This window comes from Leptidea sinapis, chromosome 36 (genome assembly GCF_905404315.1).
Source record: "Leptidea sinapis chromosome 36, ilLepSina1.1, whole genome shotgun sequence".
Lineage (NCBI taxonomy): Eukaryota > Metazoa > Arthropoda > Insecta > Lepidoptera > Pieridae > Leptidea > Leptidea sinapis.
This window is the reverse complement of record NC_066300.1, coordinates 6106802-6129582: the sequence shown is the minus strand read 5'-3', so window position 1 is coordinate 6129582 and position 22781 is coordinate 6106802. Positions and strand designations below refer to the sequence as shown.

Sequence of the window (22781 nt, the reverse complement as noted above, 5' to 3'; positions counted from 1 at the left end):
GGATTCAGCAATTATTTATTGAGAAAAATACAATTTACTTGTTAACTAGAATAAAAATATGACAGCCAAAATAAACCTGTCTCAAAATGTTTTAAAAACACTCTTATATAGTGGCCACACTCAAGCCCGTCTAAGCATTTGGCACGGAACCAACTACAGAAGGATCTCCTCTAATTTGTTTATTGCGTGCGAACTTGCAACTACCAGGCTATGTAAACGAATTAACAAACATACAAAGTAATCATTACAGTGAAGTTTTTAACAGGCGATTTTAATTACAGCACACACAGCTATGATCTGTAGGGAGCAAATGCAACGGCAGTGCTATTAGGAACTTTCGCGATTAGAATTCCGATACCGACGAGAAACCTTTTACTAATTCCCCTGTCTGGCTGCTCTGTCTGTCTATCAGTGGGTTATTAGTCTCATGAACTCCATTATGTTGACAGCAGAAATTTTGGCGAAGCGTGTATTACTACTAATCAGGCTGATGAGATTTTTTTTTATCTCCAAAGTGACGAGCTCACTTGTGATGCCACTCCGACTTTTTCACTTAAGATCAAGTGGACGTCTTTCTCGTGTCATCACTTAGACATAATGTTTTGTTTTATGGACGAGAAGGGCAATCCATCGAAGGCCGGCCTTTAAAGAAGGTGTACGCGCTTTTTTTAATGTACCCATCCTAGAAACACCGCACACTGAGGCTTTATCCACAGCTTGATTGTACGTGAGAGAAAGGTCCTTCAAAACCGCACTGTGGCGGAATGCCATACATACAGATGGTGGGGATGATACCCTTAAATGTGGCGTGTCGTGCTATTTTTGTTAGAAAATTCGTCATGAGTGAGTAGATATGCTTAAACTACGTTTTCGATCAGTCGACTATAGATCATTAGTGTATAATTAAACACTTCAACACTTCCCAAGTTTTCGTTCAGTGCACTAAACAGTTGGAGGCTCCTTTGCACAGCACGCTGGCTAGATTATGGGTACTACAACTGCTGCCTTGAAGCAGTAACCTGTAAGCATTACTGTGTTATGATCTGAAGGCGCCGTGGCTAATGAAATTACTGGGCAGACAGACTTAGCATCTTATATCTCAAAGTCACGAGTGTAATTGTAGTGCCACTGATAATTTTTGAGTTCTTCAAGAATCCTGTGCGGCACTGCATTGTAATGGGCAGGGCGTATCAATAACCACCAGCTGAACATCCTGCTCGTCTCGTCCCTTATTGTTACAAAAAAACTAAATGTTCTTGGTTCTCAACAACTAGTCAAATAGCCTTAATTTTATCATATCGTTCGCATCTGAATCGTATCAAATTCGTTCTATTTGAAACATTGTATTATCGGTATTTCCGGTTATATTTCACAGAAAGAATTCGTTACTTCTAATTCCGGAGTCATTAATATCATTAGTCATATTAATACTTCATCGAACCAAGGCTATTAATGATGTAATGAGCATTTGTGAGGCCCTCTACACGACGTGAGGCCTAAATATTTGGAAACAGTGCTGTGTATAATTTAATGATTAATGATCATATTAATTAGCCTTTGAAAACCCAAAATTTTCTATTTAAATAAACATAGATACGGTGTTACTGATTTTTAATTAATACAATTCAAATATTTTTATGCAAAAAATTTTTAACAAGAAATCAACCGATTTCAAAAACACTATTCCAAAACAATTGATTTAATATGCACTAAAAAGTATAAATATAATTGCCTATTTTATACAATCTAATTAATTAATCTAATTCTAGTTACGATTATTGTTATTTTTGGAATCGGTGTCCTTCCGCCGCGACCCGCTCTCGCCTCTCACCTCCTCACAACTCAATGTATAGTATGTAGCTACAAACCTATCTTGGATGACACCGACTCCAAAAAATACAATAATCGTAACTAGAATTAGATAAATCAATTAGATTGTATAAAAATACGCAATTATTTTCATACTTTTAGTGCATATTATGTATCATAAGTAAATGTATGGCGCGTAGTCTGAAGGTTTGATTGGGAGGAAGGGAAAAGATCTAACACCTCTTCCGATCTGCAGAGCCATTTACAGAGTCACTGGATGTCTGACGTGTCGAGCAGTTCTACTTTGTTTCGAGCTGATACTGTGGTGGGACACCAAAGATTAGAATAATACTAATAATGATGTGGTCGGACCTGACCTATACAGCGCTATAATGTAATCTCGCTATTTGACGACCCCTAGTTTCATTTAAGCTAATTTCGCTTTACCTTCCAGACTTAGCAATTTCTCGTGATATCGAATGTTATCGAAGAGCGGTGATAAGACTATTGGGGTTAACGCGCAAACTTGAGTCTTCTTGGGCTAAAATAGAATAATATGGAATCTCTACAATGTCGAAAGCGCATTCATGTAGACCATCAGCTATATCCAAGACTTGGTTGTTGCAGAGGTAATATGAATAGATAAGACGAACAGTGTGAATAAAATAAGTTAAAGTATTGTTTTGTTACAGCGTTTGTAAGCAATTACGCAATATAAAGTTATTGATCATGGCTGGCCTTGACGTGTAGGTGTCAATTAAAGCCTTGTAACTATACGCTTCATAGCTAAGGAATCTCACAGACGGGTTCGTGCGGTAACGCCACCGATAGTGTTTGTTAACAATAATAGTACCTAATAACAAACGGCCTTTCATATTAATAGGGTACGTCACTTAAGTCGCTTGGACTTCGATATCATACCATTCCATAGGAAACAGTTGAGTAGTCTAGCTAGTCTAGTAACATATTATAGACAATTTGTTATATTTTTAATTTGATAACCCTCAATTCTAGGATTAATACACATGTAGAATCTACAATTAATTTGTAAACGAAATTTTATGAACGATGCGGGACTCGAACCCACGACCTCTCACGTTCCATGCGAGTCCTCTTCCAACTTCCAACTTTAAAAACATAACAAGGCTTATTCGGTGTTAGGTATGCATGTGTTAATAACTGCCGCCTAACCTGCTTTAAATAAAATCGAACCTTAATATAATATATTATTGAATTAATTTGTTTAAATTTTCATCATTAAGAATAATTACTAACAGGAAAATTTTGAATACTCGTCTGAACTATCGAATATCTCCCCCACTTCACTACTGTTCGAATTTCAAGTACATCACTCAACCAATGGATTTATTATCTACCTTAAGATAGGGTTAAGGGACGCCCTCGACACGCAATTAGCTGTTAGATAACACCACACGTGGCAACTCGAAATGATAATTTAGCCAACATCCCTTACAAGATGTCATCACAATAACTCGTTACCTTCATATAATTGAATATTTATGCGATGGGTCGTTGGCCCTTCGTGCACTCTTCACATTGACTGGACAACATTGCGTGATTTAACTGGGGTCTTAAATTCCAATTAATGAATGAAATTCTAATAACACTAGATAAATTGTTTTTTTTTTTTATTTATTGAAGAGGAAGACAAACGTGCATACCTGTTGGTATGTAATCACCGCAGCCTATCACCTATCTCTTGTATCACCAGAGGAATCGCAAGACCGTTACCGACCTTATAAAGCGACGAATAAATGAACAAAGGAATTCGAAAACTGAAAACACATTGGTACAAGGCGGGCGAGAATCGAACCGGCAGCTCCGTGGTGAGAGTCAACGGATCAACCTATTGCACCACCGACACTTATTGTTATCGCATAAGAGTACAATTTTGAGTAACTTAAACTGTAAGCTTTGTATATTAATGTTAGCATTTGGAATTGGCGTTTCTACAATACATTTGCAAGAACTGCAATGATATTCGCAAAGTAAATCAAACTAATCTAGGCATATTGAAAGCTTCTCCGAAAGGCAATGCGTCAGATATACTTTTTACGTAACTTAACATTTTACCTAAATAGAAGCTACGCAATGTGTATACAATTATTTAATCTTCTACCTCAAGTAATATAAAACTTACCACAGAAAGGATTTACTGGACTCCTGTTTAAATGGGTAATCGACAAACAAAATTATAGTTTTAAAGATTTTTAAAATTTTAAGTAAACTTTTTATTTAAATTAGCCAAATAGAAGAAACTACAATAAATTTAAGATCTATAATCTATACTGTATTCTACGCAATAAATAAATTACATTTCATTAGATTTTCATCAATTGTTTTAGAAACGAATTTGTAACAACATAATATTGTCATACTAAGATGAGCCGCTTAGGTATACTAAAACATATGAAACAAGCATACGAAAACTCACAACTTTTTGATAGTACTTAATAAACGTTTGATAAACTTTCTAAGAATCCTAAATTATTACAGTTAAATTTCAATTACCCCAAATCCCGTCGATGTGAAAACACCACATAACACCATAATCTAATAAGTGTGCTTAATTTTAATGAGCGGGTCCGACGATGACGAGCGAGGGAGAGAGAGGATCGAGATTTATTAACAAACCGAGAGGGACGGCATCATGAGTAATTTAATGAAGCCTGCTTAGCGAATTTAATCTAGTTATACTGAGAATTATAATATCTGTGTTTAGAGTAAATTGCGCCACAAAAGTTTAAACTATTAAATCAAAAATACATTTGCAACTATTTTGGGGTGCCCTAACCAAAACGGTAACTAACGGCAGCCTATTTCTATGGCTCCACTTTGTGATGTCTGTCTGTCTGTCTGCCAGTTGTTATTCATAACCAACAAGTTTCCGTTATAACCACAAGTATAAAAACTAAATATAATACCTAATTTACAAAGTTTACACGTTGTTACCGAGGCATCAGCTGTTATTAATTTAAAAACAAAGATAATCATTTTTTTTTTACAAAGATAACATTTTTCACCAGAAAAGTTATCCGTGGCAGTTTCTCCATTCAAAAATATATGCTACAAATCCGAGAACTATCGCAGGAAATCTGGCGGCTATTTTCCTAAGAGGTAATCTCATAAGGTTCTTTTACCTTCGTCTCGCATTGCAGTCTTTTTCCTCAACAATTATTACAACTGTAAGTTAAACTTGTCCTAGGACTTTACTGATTTTCATAGCTTTGCTATCGTTGTTTGTTATTTAATGGCAAATTAATTTAAAAATAGCCATTCTAGTCCCATGTTGACTCGCACCTACGGCTTGGTACCACAAACCGGGACTTGTGAATAAATTACATATTTATATTTATGGGCAACTATCAAATTACACTCATAACATGCTTAAACTTAAAATATAATAATAATATGGATAAGAGTTAATTCACTTATAAGCCACCACAGCATTCATAATTTTTACTACGTTTATACGAATAAGACAGTAATTTTAACAATTTAAAAACTAAAATCTATAAATATTGTAATATATAATTTAAAATAAAAATGAAATATGAAAACAAGGTTTCTAAGTCACGTGTGTAAATAAAGTATTTTCTTTTTATATTGAGCAAGCGGAATGAATAAATCAATGTTCTGCGATTTGGCCAGTCAGTTACATGACCTACAGAGCCTAGAAAGAGTTGGGTTTTGACCCACATAATATATTTTTTGTACTTGTATTGAAAATCACTATTTAATTCTAATTATGAATAACAGTGTTTGGGTTTCAATTTAAGTATCATCTTTAAATCATGTGCCACCAATTACTTATATAAGATTTCTTAAAAAAGCCAAAATTTGCAACTTTCATTTCTACTCTTATTAAGTTCAACCTCGTTATTAAGACATTCCTTTGTCGCAAAGCTGAGCTAGCGATGATAGAAGTTTACTGATAACCAATAGTAATAGATCCGTACCGTGGGACCCCACACCATCCGTTCATACTTGTCACCAATTTGGTTGCATTAAACACAGGATGCTTAGAGGCCAAATCTGTTTAGGGGCCGAACGTTTGTACTGTCATGTCTTGAGTTATTACATTCGATTAAGTTCGTTTTCATGTCACTTGGATGACACGGCAATTACCAAAATGCAGTTAGCACCCTTCCCACTTACAAGAGTTAATTATTATTGTTAGAATAGTAATATACCGTAGGAATGCACTTTAAAACTGAAAGCTTCTTAGCTTCACAAACTTGTCAACACAGTGTTTGAGTTTATTTAAGAAAGTTGTTTTTTATTAAACATTATTCAATATCAACGCATTATTATACTGACATTTTTTATATACTTACTATTTTACATGAAAAAGAATTACATATGTTGATTAACATGCGGTTGTATGCCGTAGATATTACGACAGTAATTACAACTTTCTCATGTTGAGGTTTATAATACGAAATAAATAAATTTACTACTTATTTATTTATTTATTTATCCATAAAGGCTTACCAACTAAATACAATTTATTAAGTTATGCACTGAGAATTAAACAAATATAATAAAATAGTTTAAATGTACTTAAATTATAGGTAGGCACAACATTACTATACGAAACACATGTGATATTTTAAAATTTGAAAAGATATCAATGTTTTCATCTATATTAAAAATACAATTATATAATTGTAATATTAGCTGTAGAGGAGAGTTTAAGCCATAATTACTATGGTGGAATTTAATGTCCATTTGGGAAAAAGTACTAAGGCGACAATTGATGCAAACCGACTTGTGATAAAAGCGAAGGACAGTCCATATCATATTATTATAAATGAAATACTATAATATTAATTGCAATTTAATTAATAAAAATAAGGTGCACAGCGTGGCTAAAAAATATTTCACTACGAAACGTGACAATGAGTTTCTAGCCACTTCTTCATATTATATATCTGTGACTAGTAAATATAAAGATTTTAAGGAAGTTCCTATTACTTCAAAAACTTGTTTGTAGTTATTTAAATATAAACACGTATATTTTACGGATAATAATAAGAGTTTGATAGTTTATATATTAGTTCGTAAATCTCGAAGGAAAACACAGATTTTTGAACTAAACAGTTATGCTTTAATTACCAACAGGCTTATGAAACATGAAAACAAAGCGTGAGTTAAACATATTAAAATTTAAATTAAACGTGAGTTAAGGAACTTTTCTCGCGGCAAACTCTAGTTACAAGTGTTTACATTTTTGTAACAATGTTGCAAGATTCTGAAGCCTACCATGTTACATTTTTTTAATGAAAATAAGGGACAAGTCGGGCAGGACGTTCAGCTGATGGTAATTGATACGCCCTGCCAATTACAATGCAGTGCCACTCAGGATTTTTGATACCCCCGAAAATTCTGAGCGGCACTACAACTGCGCTCGTCACCTTGAGACAAGATGTTAAGTCTCATTTGCCCAGTAATTTCACTAGCTACGGCACCTTTCAGACCGAAACACAGTAATGCTTACATATTGGATATCGATCGGTCGATCGGACAAAGTGACGTGTTTCTTGAGTGCTCCCTAACACTTTAATTGTATTTAATTATTTTGAGTAGTGTGAGGATGTTTACGGTGTAAAATACTAAATTTTGAAGTTAAATTTAAAATATGTGACAATCCAGTTTATAGAATCCTTATTTCATCGAGTAATATTAGTATTAATATTTCAATATTGTGTTTCGAGTGTCATGGTGTCAGTGAGCGGTTGTCTCCGTAAAAGTTGAAATCAAAAGATAAGTAAAAATTATAAATCAAGTCTGTTTTACATTAGTTTTATAATGAAGTTTAGTATCGATACTTCAAATACAGGCGTTACTTCACAGAAATTAACCGTTTCATCCGGCACTAAATACCTTTGAACTCCGAGTGCAATCTTCGACGTTTCATTAGGGTTTCATTAGATTACTGTTACAACAAGGTGATATTGATAACTATCATAATAATTAAACAAACACAACAAACACAAGGGCTATTCATTACAACGTGAAATCAACAGTGACGGTATTATTTAACTAAATTCAACCATTGTGATTTTTGCGCTCAAAGACACTAAGTAAATTTGTGTTGGTGTAAAATAACTTGCGTCGGTAGTTCAAAATCCGTGCTTAATCTTTGTGACGTCTGAGCCTATATTTGACGTGGGCTTGTAGCTTGTCACTTCACACATTTCAACCCGGTTATTAATTATTGAATAGCTTTGTTGTTTGACATCGGACTAACGTGTTGATGATTACGGTTCGAATTTTTTTTTTTTTTTTTTTTTTTTTTTTTTTCATTTTTGTGTTTTTATTTATATGTTTTGGCCAATTTTAATTTTATTGTTGTTTATTTCATTGGAATTTTATTTGAATCCTTACAGGTACATAATTTATTTTGTATTTTAATTTTTATTAAGGCTTTTTTTGTAAATAATTGATTGTCCTTTTACATATAATTGATTGAGCATAGATCATAATATTTTCCTATTGTAAATAATATTATAGCAGGATGTATACCAGATCAAAACGAAGGAATATCTGCGCAACATGCACACACACTATAAAAGTGAAAGAATATTTGGAATGTACTAATTGCAATAACACGTTTGACTTAAAATGTGCTAGCATTACTTTAAAAAGATACAATTCAATGTCGACCGATAAGAGACTCAAATGGAAATGTCATAAATGTAGGAAAAGCTCTACACAGGAAATAAAAAATCTTTCAAATACTGAACAGCTGACACAAAGTATCTCGTTAGATAAAACCATTTCAAATATTAGTAATTTATCCAGCAAGAATACTCTCACACTACATAATCAATCATTAGAAAATATAACATTTTGTAGTTCAATGAAAGACCTACATAATTCAACATTCAGAGATGTCAGCACATGTAGTTTACCAGATCTTGGTACTGTCGAAAGCTCACAGGTTTTAGACCTTAAACAGGACTTAGCAACCCTATCTGGGCAATTAGAAAGTGCTCATGAAGAAATTGCCCAACTAAATATAGAAAACACAAAACAAAGAAAGTTAATTGAAGAAAATGAAAAACAAATAAAATTACTTAAAACATTGCTAAGCGACGGTAATTCTTCAATCAACTCCACACCGCTACGAACAAAAACAAAGAAATCTAAACGCACACCGTCAGTAAAATCCTCTATACAGAACAATATAATATCTCATAAAGCAATAGAACAAATACCAATTAATTTAGAAAATGCACCAGCAGTACCACTAAATTCTGAATTTAATAAAAAACTCGCTCAAAAAAGTACCAATATTCAAAGAAAATCAGGAAGAAAAATTTACATTATAGGAAGTCAACAATCTAAAAATTTATCCTCAGCGCTCATTCAGTCGAGAAGAACTAATCCGTATGAAAAATATACAATTGAAGCGTTCATCAAACCCGATGCAACGACAGGGGACATCCTCAAATCTTGTGAGTTGTATGATTTTTCCTGTAACGACAAATTAATATTAACTGTAGGTGAAAATGACTGTGATCCAATTAAAATATCATCTGACTTATATACAAAAATAAATTCTCTACCACAAGTCCATATTATTGTAACTAGTGTGACTTTCAGTAGGCATTTGAATGAACTGAAACTTAATGACATGTTGCGATTGATATGTAACAAGTTTCCTAATTGTACGTTTCTTAATCTCGATGAAAACATTTATCGAAATAACACGCCGTATTATAATATATGCCATAAAATAAATCTCGTAATTGACCAAATAGACTACAATAAAAGGTTTTTGAATTTCAAAAAACAAAGACACATAAATCGTTCCACACTAAAAGGAACGATACCATATTATTTTAAGAAAGTGACTCATGGCGTAACTTCAAAAAATGATCAAACTTTAAATTCATCTCAGGATGCACCAAAGAAGGGAACAATTCCTTTTTATTTTAAACCAAATAAAGTTGATGACAGCAAAAATGGGGAAAAACTGTTTTTTCGTGCCAAAAATTAATAATTCAACATGCACTTGTAAAGTTCTTCACCAAAATGTTGCTGGCTTTCTAGCAAAGAAAGACTTAATAGAAATCATGGTTGAAGATCTGCAAAATACAGATAAAATTGACATACTATGCTTCACGGAAACATTCATTCCAAAAGGGCATGAAAGTAATATAAAACTAAATGGGTATCTGTTAGCATCAAATTACAGTAGAATAAAAAGAAGGGGTGGTGTTTGTATATTAACATCACAAGGGATAGGATCAAAAAATTTAGAATACCTACATACTTTGTGTGAACCGAAAGCATTTGAATGTTGTGGGATAGACATAGTGGACAAAAATTTGTTTATCATTTGTATCTACAGGACACCTGATTCTGATGTAAGTATATTTTTTGAAAAACTAAGAACCGTGCTTCAGAAATACTGTAAAAAGAATAAAAAAATTATTATATCAGGAGATTTTAATATTAATACACTGAATTGTAATAAAATCTCTCAACAGTTAAAGCAAATCGTGCAAAACTTTAACTTTAGATTACACATTAATCTACCAACGAGAAATAGCACATGCATTGATCATATAATAAGTAATATTGATGGCGCTATAGGTTCTTTACATAATTACGATATTTCTGACCATAACACAGCACAAATTCTAAGTTTCGAAAGTGTTAACATTAAAAATAAAATATCTATGTTTATGTACAAACGTAATTATAGTAATTATAATATTGAGATATTCAAAAATTACCTAAAAAGCTTGTCGTTCAATGAAGTCTATGAAGAAAAAAATTTCAATAACGCTTTTAGCAAATTTCATTCCTTAGTAACTCTATTATATAGACTTTGTTTTCCGAGAATAAAAATTAAAAATATGGAATCCAATGGAAAGCCCAAATGGATAACTAAAGGTATTCGAATAAGCTGTAAAATAAAAAGAGTATTAAGATATAGAAAATGTAGAAAAAAAGACGATAGCAATAAGAATAATTATTTGAAATATGCAAGAACACTTAAATATTGTATTGCCACATCAAAAAAATTGAGTAATACCCATTATGTAGCAAACAGTAAAAACATATGCTATGCGACGTGGAGAATTATTAAAAATGAAACAAAAAGTAACAATAGTGACACTTGTATAGAATCAGTTATAGTAAATAATAATGAGATTAATAATACTAAAGATATAGCAAACAGTTTTAATGATTATTGGATAAATTTGACTAACAGCAGTGATAAATGTCTGACAAAGCGAAAGTTGAAACCTTGTATAAATCAAAATAAAACTGGAAGTAGTATTTTTCTCAATCCAGTAACGGAAAACGAAACATTAAAAATAATACAATTGTTGAGGAATACTAAAGCAGTAGGCTATGATGAAATTCTCACAAAAATTATTAAAATATGCAAAGATGAACTAGTACCAGTTATAACATACCTAATCAATTTGTCGTTTGAAACTGGTGAATTCCCAGACGCACTAAAATTATCGGTGGTCAAGCCACTACATAAAAGACGATAAAAAACAACTTAATAACTACCGCCCAATCGCACTCGTATCTATTTTTTCAAAAGTCTTTGAGAAAGCAATGTATGGTCGTTTAACAATTTTTTTTACAAAAAATAATATAATAAACAAGCAACAATTTGGCTTTCAAAAAAACAAGTCGACAACATTAGCTGCATTTAAACTGGTTAACAAAATAGCAGAAAATATAGATTCAAAAAAACCAACGTGTGTAATATTTTTTGATATGAGCAAGGCTTTTGACTTCGTATCACACACCATCTTGTTGGATAAGTTGGAGCAAAATGGCGTTAGAGGACCAGCTCTTAACTGGATGGAGTCCTACTTAAAAGACCGTAAGCAATGTGTGGAGATCAATTCTATCGACGAAAAGGCTACCATAATTGCCCAACAATCAAACTTTAAATTAAATAGATTTGGTGTTCCGCAAGGAAGCGTCCTTGGACCATTATTATTTTTAATTTATATTAATGACCTGCCTAGTGTGACAAAAAATGACTGTTATTTATTTGCCGATGATATATCAATAATTATGACATGTAATAATAAAAATGAGATTGATATTTATGAAAGTGAAATTAATAATGAAATTAATACAGTGGTAAATTGGCTAGAGGATAATAATCTTCAAGTTAATATTAAAAAAACCTCATTTATGCAATTTAGTTTAAGTAACCGCTCTAATAACTATAGCCTTAAGATAAACTATACAAATACCCAAATAGAAGAAGCTTTGCATGTTCAATTTTTAGGAGTACTTCTAGATAAAAATCTAAAATGGAAAGAGCATGTAGACATGGTATGCCAAAAAATTGATAGATATGTTTATGTGTTATATAGATTGCGTAAAACGGCTTTACAAAGTACAGTCCTGGCAGCTTATCATGGTTATGTCGCATCAGTACTTCGATATGGACTAATCTTGTGGGGAAACTCTAGCGAGGCTAATAGGGCTTTCATGGCCCAAAAGAGATGCTTAAGAGCTATGACAGGAGCTTTTTACTTTGATTCGTGTGAACCACTGTTTAAAGAATTACGTATTCTTCCATTTCCCTGTATGTATATATACGAAATATGTATCTTTGTCAAACAACATGACCATTTATTTTCAAAAGCAAGAGATATTTATCCGAGAAATACAAGAAACGGTGACAGACTGGTGATTGCACACAAATTTCATAATGCATCCTACGGAAAATGTAGCTATGTCATGTGTATAAAAATATTTAATAAACTCCCTCCAAGCTTACGCGTATTACCCGTCCAACGATTTAAAAAGGATCTTTTTACATGGCTTATAGATAAATGTTTTTATTCCATAAATGAAATGTTGACACATTAGGTTAAATTAAATTGACTTTAAAATATATATTAATTCTAGTCTTTAAATAATGACATTTAAAATAATAATTATAATTTAAATTAACCTAAGTGCTTAAAATATAGAGTTTGTTAATCAATTATAATAATAACTAGAATTTTGTTAATAGTAATTTTGCATGCCAGAAATGGCCGATAACATTGATACATTAAAACTACTTACACCCATTGTTACATGTTTTCTAGCAAAATAAAGAATTTATTTATTTATTTATTTATTACTGCTTCACGGCAGAAATAGGCGCCGTTGTGGTACCCATACATCTAGCCGGTATCCTGTGCAAAGGAGCCTCCCACTGGTATCGTAGAGTTCATCGTTTTCTATCAAAACAAATCACGCGCCTATAATAGCACACATAAATAGTCACACACTTACATACATTCACACATATTTACAAACACACATATCTATGTGTGTTACACATATATCTATATCACCGCACTCGCGATGTGCTAAGTCTCTTCAAACCTAGAGTCTATTGGACTAACAGATATATTAAATCGTTCGAGCCTCCTTCCCAGACGCCCAGCGCCTGTGAGCTACATTTTTGGCCTCCAAGGCCCCCGCCCGGCTTCGCTGTAAAAGCCTTTAGGGCTATCAGCACAGAGGAGGTTTTTAGTCGGTAGGGGGTTTTACACCCGAGCCCGACATATGGGCCCCGCTTCGGGGTCTTCAATACGTAAATGTATTTTGCTCGTCTCGAAAATAAAAATTAATATCAAATTTAGGCAAAATAAGAACACTAAGTTTATTTGTGAAAAAATATAAATAGTTCCATTTAGCTTTATAAGGTTATATGAATAAATAAACTGTGACAATTTATGTGAGCTATGATAGCAAGCCTGTAGAACAATATCACATTGGATCACGTTTTAAAGCACTAAAGTATTTACCACAGAGGAAGCTCTAAAAATGTTCGTTTGTAAAATTTAGTTTTTGTAAATAGTCCGTATTTCCGCTTTCATTTCGCCATTAAATCAGCTCGTATAGAAAGCATCCGCGTCCCGGATATATCCGGATGAATGCGGAAAAATCCGGTTCAAAAGAGCGTGCCGAAATCTCAAAACTAATGATCACGTTTCGTTACTACGGACTGCGTAGTTTTTCACGCAAAAACCGACTTTACCACAGCACATTAAGGGTGAAATTTGCCAGACTTGCTAATATCACGGGTCTATGAGGCTTGTCTTTGACAGTTACTGTTCTATAAACTGTGGTTGAACCCTGAACCTTTGAGGTTGCCACCCGAAAATGAACCTTAGAATTACGTGATAGAATAAACATTTGATTATTCTATTTTATAATTCAACAACACTGGTAAAGTAAGATAATAGAATTTCAACTATAGATTTGACAAGCGATGTTTTAGTGGCAAGGGAGTATTTTAGAGCAATATCTAATAACAAATTGAATTTGTAAGAAGATGATAATAATAATATTGAGACACTTTTATACAATTTATCTTGCCCCAAACTAGGCATAGGCTGTACTATGGGTTACAAGACAACGATATGAATACATATAAACATCCATGACTCGGTAACTAACATCCATATTCGAGATATTTTTTTTATGGAATAGGAGGACAAACGAGCGTACGGGTCACCTGGTGTTAAGTGATCACCGCAGCCCACATTCTCTTGCAACACCAGAGGAATCACAAGAGCGTTGCCGGCCTTTAAGGAAGGTGTACGAGTAATATATATGTATAGGTGTATAACTCATATATTACAGGAAGTGCTATCATTTCATAAAAATTGAGCAAGGGGTAACGCCAAATTTAACCTGGATTAACATAGGGTAATGGACCCAGTAGTTACGGCCGTATAGACAGTACCGATCCTAGTTCGTCTCACTATATTCTATGGCTTACCCTAGACAAAGCATAACAATTAGTGAAAAAAAAATTAAAATAGTAAGCAAAGTTGTTACATAGGCATTGGATTGTGTTTTGCTTAGATATCTGTAGTATTTGTTGCTAAGTTGTCTCGTGCAACGACCTCGATTGTTTGGTTTTTGCACGCGCCGTCCGAAGACGGCAACTAGGGTTGGAAGATCAAACAAAATAAAATTTCTGTGTTGGCAAATCCATATCCATTCATAATTAGAACTATTATCATTAAAGTAATCAAATTCAATTACATTATTATGAACAGAAAAAGATGCAGGAGTTTTGAAACGAAATTGTAGACTACATTTTATTTGTTAGCTGACTTTGTGGATATTAATTTTTATTCAATGACAAGATAACAAGATGGACCGACCGCGACGATCTGGTTAAGATCGTTGCGTTGGATGAGGGCAGCGCAGGACCGATCGTTATGGAAATCTTTGGGGGAGACCTTTGCCCAGCAGTGGACGTCTTCCGGCTGATGATGATGATAATGATGATGAAGTTTTACTTCACGGCTTATTCTGGCTTAATAATAAATAAGTAAAGAAGTCAGATAAAAAGAAACTAGTTGCAATATTTTAATTCGCCTAAAAACAAATTCATGATGGTGGTTTTGAAGACTAATAAGACTAAGACTATCTAATATTAACATTAAAAATTAAACACAGTATTAATAAAATAGCCATATCCAGGAAAATATACGCATAACAAATATATTATGGAAAACTAAGCGAGAGGGCTTTCATTCCATAAATGAGGCAAGCATTTAACTTTAAATTTCATTGTATAGTAGCAGATTAAGCTTAAAACTTTTTTAAAACTATCATAACATCGCATCCCACCAATAAATAATATTTATTATTTATTGGTAGGTGACAGCCCTATTGCATAAATAGTTGCGAAGCATTACCGCGTTCTTGTCTCTCGACGTACTCTTGAACTTGATTATAATTGCCAACGAGCTTCGGATATAATTACAAATGGGAACTATTAATTGGATCTGAGATTTGGCTTTGAGCGTGCTAGTCCGTATGACCTGTTAACTACATATAGGTATTAATTACCGGAAACGAACGGAAGGAATTGTTTATATTCTTAGTTTTGGTCAAAATGGAGACTTGTACGGTTTCTTCCGCTTGGGTCTGATGCTAAAAAATCTCACTGTTTCTGGGAGAATGTGATTGGTCGATTAAGACATTTACATTAAATTAATTGTTACTGTTACTTTGAGACATAAGATGTTGAGTCTCATTAGGTCAGTCATTATTAGTATCGCTAGTTACAGTTCCCCTCATACCGTGACACAATAATACTTTTTTATTTATTTATTTATAAATATACAGTTTCTTCTTAAAATAATACAAAGTCCTGTAAAACTGTTCACACAGTTTGTCTACAGGATCGAGCGAGTCTCATAAAATAAATCTTAAAGCCTATTTTACAAATGTTACTGCAACAATAAATATTGATTTAATAGTTTTTTTAATTTAATTTTGTTTGGTTCCCGTCAGATGTCGTCTGGCAAACTATTAAGCAGATATGGTATTCTTTTCTTTAAAGTTCTATCGCCAAAGTAATTGTTTACTCTAGGTACTTCAAGTTTGCCTGATGTCATCGAACGGGTGCCATGATTATGACTAATTAAGGATGGGCTATGATCTTGAGAGTCATGGTTATTTAAGGCTAAAAGGTATTTGTGCTTTTTACTTATTGGGAGTATGTTACAAATTTTAAATAACTTTGAGTAATTGCCTTTACATTTAGCTTTTGTTTTTTTGTTAACAAGTAATTTTAAAAACCTTATTTGCAATGCTTCGATTTTATCAATATATGTTTTAAATGTAAGACCATAACTATCAAGAGCATAGCTCATAATTGAATCTACCAATGTATAATACAAACATTTTAATGTAGCTAAGGGAACTTTAAAACTTAAGTGATAGAATTTACCTAAAACTATCCTTAACTTATTATACCTTTACATATTTCTACAATATTTTGTGAAAAAAACAGCCAATTGCGAGGCGTTTGATATAACACTGTACTTCATAATATACTTTTTAGGATTAGAAGATTTACAATTTGTAACTTGTTTTGTATTATTATTAGTTGGTACTGCGGTAACTAGTTACTTTTATATTTTAAAAACATTGCTGTATTACATAATTTGTAAAATCAAGTTTACGTAGCCAGAACTGAATAAGACCACCTAGCAAACTATCTCCATTTATGGACTACGGGGCTCATAAAATATCAAAATCTTTATACAACGACGTACAATGAAAACAGGATCTTATTAAGAATGTCAATCGGATGCACCTCCAATCATTCTTGATGTAAGGAACCCGTCCCAGTTACTTTAATTGGCTGATTATTACACAAATGGGCAAATTTAAGTGTTTTTGTCGGTACCACGGTACATAAAAAGGGTTAAGTTATTCAGTACACGGCACACAAAAGTAAAAAGTTGTTTAACATGGACTTTCAGAAGAAAGCTGTAGATGTAGGTATGCAACGTCACGTTTTTACCGACTTAAAAAGAGGAGTTATTATATTTTATTCATAATTTACAACAGATCAAGCATCTATTAAGTGGAACTGTAGAAGTGTAAATCAAAATCAATTTCTGACATTTTCAACACTTTTTTGTTTCGGCTATTGAAGATTAGACGATTAAAACTTTAAAATATAAAAACTGTGTTTCCTTGCACGGAATACCGACTTGAATCAGACGCCTTTTTCTGCAGTAGGCAGGCACAGGGTTGGTTTGTAGGACACCGTAACTAGTGAAATTACAGGACTAATGAGACATTCGACTTAGCAGCTTATGTATCAAGGTGACGAGCGCAATTGCAGTAAAGCTCGTAATTTTTGGGTTTTTCTAGAATCCTGAGCAGCACTACATTGTACTGGGCAGGGCGTATCACTTAGTACTAAAATTATAAAATTGGTATTAGCAACAAATTAGAATGATGTCAGCAAACAAATTGCGAAGATCAATACAACAAATTGAATGCATAGAGCTTAGATAATTTATACGTCTAGATAGATAGTGACAGTTGTGAAAACGTCGAAAAAAGCAGCGGCGAACTGTTAGCCTCTATTATCAGCAAAACACTAAAACAAAGTGACTGACGTCTCGCCACTGTAAGACGTAGCTGTCATGCACACTAAAGTCATAAACCTGGCCTGTTTTCATAAGTTGCCTAACAGCAAAAGGCTCTATATAAACCTGTAAATTACCTAAGGCGAAGAGGTTAGCTGAATCTACTTCAACTTCTTCTGAATGAACTTTTATTTTATCTAATCTCTCGTTGCTACACTTGACAACAGGTGTCAAAATCACGTTTCGTTTCACGCCACATCACCTCGCAACGTATACTTTTTGATGAGCTCCGAACAATAATTTCACAGCGTCGCTAATTGGCGCAGTTTAACTAATAACTTCTCAACGACTGACCCACTAACCGCCATAGCCCACTGATACTCATTATATGAACAATGGCCTTCATTTAGCGCGTAAACAATCGTTTATCATACCCTTTCTCTGTTCTATAACTACTCTATAGCAGTCGTTCCCGCTTTCATTAAAAATACGACAGTTGCGTATGTGTATTCCACAATTAGGGCCGCATCAGTACTGTCGAGTTAATAAATGAAAAAAGATGATTTTTCTAAAAGGGTGAAAAATTATAATTACTGTTCTAGTGGAATATTTTCAAGATGAAATTAATTGACAAATCGACAAGGCAATTTGAACATTGGAACTGATTTTAAATATTATGTACGGAACCCTTATTTATTTCAAAAGAAGACAAATGTACTATTACCACATGATGCACTGGAGACATTGCCCTTATATCACAGTGGTCTTCCAATACCTATTCGAAATGTAATCAATTCAGTTAACCAACTGAGGTGAGCAAGCTCGGGGTACTCAGCGCTCATTGGTCGACGATCTGGTCAAGATCGCCGAAATCTTTGGGGGAAGACTTTGTCCAGCAGTGGACGTTCTTCCGGCTGATGATGATGATCACGAAGACTTGCCCGTTTGCCCCCTCTTTTAAAAAAATAATGTTGTTGAGAGTGTCAATTTTCTTTTAATTTTCTTCCCTTTATTGGGCATTTATGAGTCGATGTCTGTAGGAAATATGAATTAAGGCACAAATTGTAATCCGCGCTACACTGGACATTTTAGATAAAATTTATAATTATTTATTCATTGGCTCTGCCGTTAATTTGTGTTTATTTATTAGGACCTTGATTCGGGAACCTCTGAGTACCTACTTGAAATTAGTATAAAAATTGAGAAGTATTTTGACAAATCAAAATTGGTCACACATCATTAGCCTGTCAGGTCGTTATTCTAGAATATACTAGCTCTATATAGGGTGATATAATATATCTAATGATAATAATTCTATAAACATTGATGATTTTTCAGAGTTTTTTTTATGCCAGTCATCAAATAATTGTGTTCGGTTCACGGATGCTAGATCATCACCTATAACATCATTTTGGGTCTTCTTGCGCACTTAATATAATAAATAATTGAAATAAAAAAAAACTTAAAAATCATCAATCTTTATAGATTTATTATCATTAGAAAACAATATTGAGATCGTAGCCGTAAGTATCATAAAGTGAAACTTAGTAATTAAATGTTAAATAGTACAATTAAGTAAGAATTCAATGCGTTAATAGACCACGCACAGCGCTAAGTTATTAGGTAAGTTATGTTAAGTATGATTGCTCACTTAAGCCTTAAAATAATTGTATCTCATATTTTTAGTGGCATTACATAATATGTACCTGATTCTTGATGATTAAAGATTCACACGTGTTTTATTCAAATAAACTTTAATAAAGGAATAATCTTAGATTTTAAATGACTTAATTTTGAACTGTACTATTCCGTTTAGATTATAAAATAGAAACAGACGTTAGAATAGGTATAAAATAGAATAGAAATAACTTAATTAGCCTCTCATTAATTTCATCAACAGAAATAAAATCTTAAAATACTAAATTAACAACAGAAAAGGAAAAGTGTATAAGTTAATAAAACAGCACAATATTATTGAAACTAAGAATTGAAAATAAGTGAAAACACGATGCGGCGCGTGATACAGTTCTGAAGAAGCTGACTCAGTTAATGCTTGGGACACTAACACACCACTGGTTCTCAACGGCCCCTCGTGACATTTGCGACCTTACAAATAAACTTGTTATAAAGTTATACCCGAGTACAATCCAAGAATATGCAAAATATTGACTACAGCGCTGACAACCCTGTCAATACAATGATGATTCTAAAGTTTTTCGAATGTCAAGCAGCCTTGCAAATAAACGCGGGAATCGTTGTACGTCCAAACAAACCAATAATAAGCAAAATTTGTAAATATTTTGTATATTCTTGGTTTGTACTCAGGTATAACTTTACAACAAGTTTATTTGTAAGGCCGTTGGAATAGACAGTTGCACCCAATTGTAATAAAACTAAATGCAAAAGATATGTAATATATAGGTGAAGAAATGTAATACATAGGTGTAAAATATAATTATTAATGTCAATCATATTAAGAATAAATAAGTAATTTATAGTAAATAATCTCTAATATACAATATAAGAGATTTCCACCTATATATTGACTCATCACGACATCTCTGGAACCATAAGACGTAGAGACTTGAAATTGAGAAGGAATATTCCTTTCGCCGAGTAGAGGTCAACTTATAACGGATTTTGCGAAAGTTTTTTTTAATGAACAGAACGTCTGTCGGGTCAACTAGTATATTATAAATAGGAATGGATACTGTATTTAGATGCAATATACACTTAATTATATAAATAATCTAAAATATTGTTCCCATTATATTTATATCGAATTTTTTTCATAATTTTCATTTTCATTATGATTGGTGGTGGTAAATTTTTTCCAGCACTAGGTAGCAGTGTATCGAACACTTCACCTGAACGCTGCAAAATAATGCATAACACTGCAAATTTCTTAGGCTGCGTTGTCCAAACCATTCGATTTTATTATAAAAATAATAAGATGATTTGCTCTGTATGGTACCGAATTATAGTGTTGCTAAATGAAGACGCCTCCGACCTAGTATATTAAGCATAATTATTCGTTATCTAACTCTATTTAATATTTAAATTTTGTAATTCATTATATAGTTACCATTGTTGGGTTCACAATAGTTTTATTTAACACAATTTCCACTATATTCAAAACGTTTGTATTTTCTTGAACATTTGCACACGTGTCAATGTCAAATGACAATACAACATTTTACGTATCTTTGGCCTTATGTTATGCTGGATCACCAGGATAATTACTATCCAAGTGCTGCGGATGTCTATGGACGGTTGTCTCATCACTCACATGTTCCCAACATAAAAGAGCGGTAGCTCCCAAACTATTTTTTTTATATATAATATAAAAAAAATGGTTTGATTCAGGAAACAGGTGATAATAACTTAAATTTTTCAATTTACATCCTCATTCAATAATAACCTGATTCCTGTCGCTGAATACCTTCGTTACCTCCAACTCTGGAGTTAAGTGGATGTAAGTGAAAACTTCTGCCCATTTCATAAAGCAACACTAGAGGCCGTAGAATAAAAGTAGAACCCACATGCTCTGGTAAGAAAGACAAGAAATATTCAACTGTCATACAAAGTGTCTACACATATTCATAAAAAGAGTACAACAAAATCCAAGTAAATTCTATTTTGCATAAAACTGTACCAAATAGCACAAATAATTTTCACATTTCCGTAAATTTCAATTGTGTATAAATTACTTTCTAATGCCTATTAATTTATGAAAATGTATTCGAATAATTTATGGCATGATTACAATTGCAATAAATAATTATTATTGTCATTCGAATGATGATAATTAAATTGTAAAAGCGTATTCCAACTATACATAAAAAAAACGATGAGTGCTTAATACAATAATTACACTACAATTAATGTTTAATAACTCATTAAAAACGGGAACAATTTCTAGAAAGTGGAAAATTACAACCAGTATTCAAAATTAGTGACTAAAAGTTCTAAGAACTACAGACTACTTTCCATACTTTCTTTGCTTGGTAAAATATTTGATGCCTTAATTTATTTAAAACTTTATAGCAAATTAAACCACACCTTTAGTGTTTACAAGCAAGGCCTTTTAACCGGTAGGTCGAATTGCACAAACTTGATTAATTTTTCAGTTAACAAGAGGAAAAGTGTAGATTTTATCTACACAGATTTAAGTAAAGCATTCAATTTAAAACCAATTCCCATTTTACTCTTGAAGCTATCCGTACATGGCATTGCTGGTTACAACTTAAGTTTTGTTGAATTCATACCTTACAGTACAGATGTTTCTACGTAGTTTGTAATATTTTTGAATCTTTAAAGTACAAAATTAAATCAGGAGTACCCCAAGGATCGCAATTGGGTCCCCTCCTATTTAATATATTAATAAACGCCCTTCCATACTGTCTGAAATATTCCACACCAGTTATGTTTGCTGATGATCTTAACATTCTCAAGATCATAAATAGTCCCGATGATTTTAGCATTTTGCAGGCAGAGCTGAATAGCTTGTAGGTAGTCAACCTTAATGGTATGATACTGAATAAAAATAAATGATTTAATATAACTTTTACAAAATGCAATACTTATTTTAAAACAAAATAATTACTAAACAATTAGGGTTGAGCAGGTATAAAGCTGATCCTGTAGATGAAGTCACAACCTTAGAGTTGAACAAAGCATACAAGATTTTATGGCGATACGTCACTCGAACGGTTGGCTCAGTTGGTTAGAGCACTGGCACAGAACGCCAGAGGTCGTGGGTTCGAGTGCCGCATCGTTCATAAAATTTTGTTTTTCAAATTTTATTTGTGAAAATACTTACTATTGAGATAATACGCCTCTCAGTACTGAACTATACTATTAAGAATTTGAGTGTGATATTTGACAGTAAACTTACATTTATACCGCACATGACTCTATTATGAGCAGAGCCTCTAAAATGCTGGGATTTGTAAGTCGCAATGTTAAAGTTTTTAGGAACTGTGAGTGTGGTATACATCTTAAAAGGTTGCATTTAGCAATAATAACTTTGTAGAAAAG

At 32.9% G+C, this 22781-nt stretch overlaps 2 protein-coding genes and 1 non-coding gene across 3 annotated transcripts in view; 2 read left to right on the top strand and 1 right to left on the bottom strand.

The window, feature by feature from the left end:
• The window catches only part of LOC126975575 (dystrophin, isoforms A/C/F/G/H), a 657038-nt gene that overhangs the window by 203821 nt on the left and 430436 nt on the right, over positions 1-22781 (bottom strand). The gene's annotated exons all lie outside the window — the stretch shown is intronic.
• Positions 7369-11327, top strand: LOC126975578 (uncharacterized). The gene is made up of 2 exons (XM_050823528.1): positions 7369-7781; positions 8347-11327. The coding sequence occupies exon 2, from the start codon at positions 8351-8353 to the stop codon at positions 9836-9838; it is 1488 nt and encodes a 495-aa protein (XP_050679485.1). The 5' UTR covers positions 7369-7781; positions 8347-8350; the 3' UTR covers positions 9839-11327.
• Trnas-aga (transfer RNA serine (anticodon AGA)) lies at positions 22449-22522 on the top strand. The gene has a single exon. It is a non-coding gene; the product is annotated as a tRNA-Ser (tRNA).

Bases quoted from the DNA above. Each gene is read 5' to 3' on its own strand.
- LOC126975578 (XM_050823528.1), top strand. From the start codon at position 8,351: ATGTATACCAGATCAAAACGAAGGAATATCTGCGCAACATGCACACAC.